The sequence below is a fragment of the Cyprinodon variegatus genome, unplaced genomic scaffold (genome assembly GCF_000732505.1).
Source record: "Cyprinodon variegatus isolate N-32 unplaced genomic scaffold, C_variegatus-1.0 Scaffold185, whole genome shotgun sequence".
Taxonomy (NCBI): Eukaryota; Metazoa; Chordata; class Actinopteri; order Cyprinodontiformes; family Cyprinodontidae; genus Cyprinodon; species Cyprinodon variegatus.
In genome coordinates, this window is record NW_015150638.1 from 1,252,324 (window position 1) to 1,255,494 (window position 3,171).

General features: G+C 37.5%; 1 gene segment (V, D, J or C); it reads left to right on the forward strand.

The window, feature by feature from the left end:
- Positions 1-2,328: 2,328 nt before the first annotated feature.
- LOC107087479 lies at positions 2,329-2,779 on the forward strand. The segment is given in 2 exon segments: positions 2,329-2,374; positions 2,463-2,779. Coding segments are annotated over 2 exon segments (363 nt in total).
- The last annotated feature ends 392 nt before the right edge of the window (positions 2,780-3,171 follow it).

The window sequence follows — 3,171 nt, forward strand, 5'->3', positions numbered from 1 at the left end:
AAACACTGTGTGAACTAAATTGTCTTTATGTCTTAAATCTGAGTTTGAATCCCTCCCTCCCTGACAGGTGGAGTCAATGCAAAGCTTAATATTTTCAGGTCCTATTTCTGTGGCTGTGACAAGCTGCCAAAGAATGAGAATCACACTGAAACATGATGGACTACAGATCTGGACTTCTGTGTTTTATCATCTGCTTTTCAGGCGAGAAAAAATATGGAATCTTCAATCTGTTTTTTGAAACTATTTATTAAAAAGAACTATACTTACTGACCTTGTTTGCTTTACAGGTGTTAATAGTCAGGCTCTGAGAGAATCTGAACCAGTGTTTAAAAGACCTGGAGAGTCTCACAAACTGACCTGTACAGCTTCTGGATTCACATTCAGCAGCTACTGGATGCATTGGGTCAGACAGGCTCCTGGGAAGGGACTGCAATGGCTTGCCAACATCAATGGTGGTGGTGGTACCACCTATTATTCACAGTCAGTCCAAGGCAGGTTTACCATCTCCAGAGACAACAGCAAAAATCAGGTCTATCTGCAGATGAACAGCCTGAGAACAGAAGATTCTGCTCTATATTATTGTGCTCGAGAGGCACAGTGACTGAAGTCAGTTCAGCACCTGTACAAAAACCTCAGCTTCCTTCACATTTATCTGAGACAAGCTTTCATTTTGATAGGTAGAATCCATTGCAATATATTTTTGGAAAAGTACCTGATCTAAAGAATAGAAAATTTACTCTGTTTGAATAGCGGGGTGTGAGAAAACCACTTTAAGTTTATTTTGATTGTAAATTATTGTGTTTTCTATTTGAACTTTTGCAAATAAAGGGTATAAAAAAAGAAGCTTTTTGTGTAATAAATTCAATTAATTCTAAATGATTACCTTATAAATCCTTTAATGGCACAAGACTGTTGTGTAATTTATAATTAAAAGAAAACAAAACCTGTCGTTAGGGAGGGGGTAGCATGTCTTTTTTTTTTATAAATAGGATTCCATTCTTATATAACTATTTTATGTTTAATTTGAGTTTAAACACATATTTTATGAAAGCTATACAAGAGTTAAGTGTGCAAAAGGTTTTTAAAGATGTGTGTGCTCGTTTTGTAGTTTGTTTCCAAAAATCAATGCATACAGTAGCAGGCGTCTACCCTCACACACCATTTTCTTAAGCATTGAATTGAATGTGACATATTGTGAATTTTGCCTTTTTGCAGTTTGGGACATTTTACAAAAAGGTACATACAAAAAATTTAAATCTTCTTGTTGTCTTTTGACTTGCATTTGGATCATGGAGCTGAATCAATCAATCAATCAATCAATCATAATGATAATAATAATAGTAGTAGTAATAACAATAGTTCTAACAATAATAATAATAATAATATTATTAATACTTTATAGTATCATTATTGTTTTTAATTGTTACTATTAGTATTATCATTCTTATTCAATAAACTATCAGCTCCATACCTATGTCCCATAAGTCTGATTTTTCTCTAAGTGTCAACGCCGTACCAGGGTCATGAAAGTGGGAACATTTGTGGACAAAAAATCCTCACATAGAGCTGGGACCATTTTAGCTCAGCTCAGGGTGTATAAGTTTGGATGTTCATGGGTGAATTTCCCCTTGTAGATGCTTATTTCTATAGGTTGGTTTCATCCACCTGCTGGGTAAGAAATCTGGCTTAATCCCGGGCACCCCAGGAGGGTTTGAGGGAGCTAGAATTTTTCTAAGTATTGCCGTGGCATGGATAGGCATAAGGGGTTAAAGGCCTAGCTGCATCAGTCCCTGAAAGCAGAGAACAGACCTAAACAGCTTTAAACATCCGGGATCCTGGTATGGCGCTGGACTTAGTTTATTTTCTAAGGGTAAACTCCATACCAGGGACCCGAGAGCCTGCTGTAACATACTGCTTGGTTTAGTCCGTGGGGGGTGCTTAAGAAGAGCTGGAGGTGCAGGTTCCTGGAGGAGACGAAGTGTTTTTGTTTGCCGGGAAGAGAGTTGGAGGTTTTCTCCTGGATGTGATGGATGATGCAGAGTGGAGGAGCTGGGAAGCGGTGGGGCCGATGATGAGGCTTCTTATTAGTTTGACTAAAACTGAAATTATTATGATCACCAAAAAAAGTATGAATTGAAATCGCTGCCTTTCAGAAAAATATGAAAAATCCCACTATGAAACAAAACTGTATGAGCTGTGCTCGCCTCATAAGCCTGAGTTTGAATTTCTCCTCCCTGAAAGGTGGAGTCAATGCAAAACTTTATAATTGATTTCTTATTTGTGTGAATGTGACAATCAGTCAGAGAGCAGAAATCACACTGAACCACAATGGACTACAGATCTGGACTGCTGTTTTCTATGATCTGCTTTACGGGTAAGAAAATGGTGACAGAATTTCTATCTTTCTTTATGAATCAGAATTGAATGAATCAAAAATACTTATTACTTTGTTTGCTTTACAGGCATTTACTGTCAGACTCTGAGAGAATCTGAACCAGTGGTTAAAAGACCAGGAGAGTCTCACAAACTGACCTGTACAGCTTCTGGATTCACATTCAGCAGCTACAGGATGGCCTGGATCAGACAGGCTCCTGGGAAGGGACTGGAATGGCTTGCTGAGATCAGTAATGGTGGTGGTGGTAGCACATGGTATTCTCAGTCAGTCCAAGGCCGGTTCACCATCTCCAGAGACAACAGCAAACAGCAGGTGTATCTGCAGATGAACAGCCTGAGAACAGAAGATTCTGCTGTTTATTATTGTGCTCGACAGACACAGTGACTGAAGTCAGTTAGGCAGCTTTACAAAAACCTCAAACTCTGATCCGTTGTTTTGAATTTTACTAATTTCACTGAATATTTTCCCAATGTTTTTTTTTTCTGTCTGAACCTAAATAGTTTGAGTAGAAGAAACTTCTATTCCACATTAAAATTCTGAGATTAGGAACACTGTGTGTTTAAATAAAGTAATGATAAGCTAAAGTATTACAAGAAATGATTTTGTTCCAACTTTTTTGCCTCTATGCCTTTTTTTATTAAATATTCTTTAGTGAGTTAAATTCGTGTTTATAGTTTAAAACAGCAGGGTCTGTAATTAAATTACATTTCTTTCACAATTGTTTTTTTCCCCACATCCTGTTATGTACTGGGAATTGGTTTCCCAGAGCTAGAAAA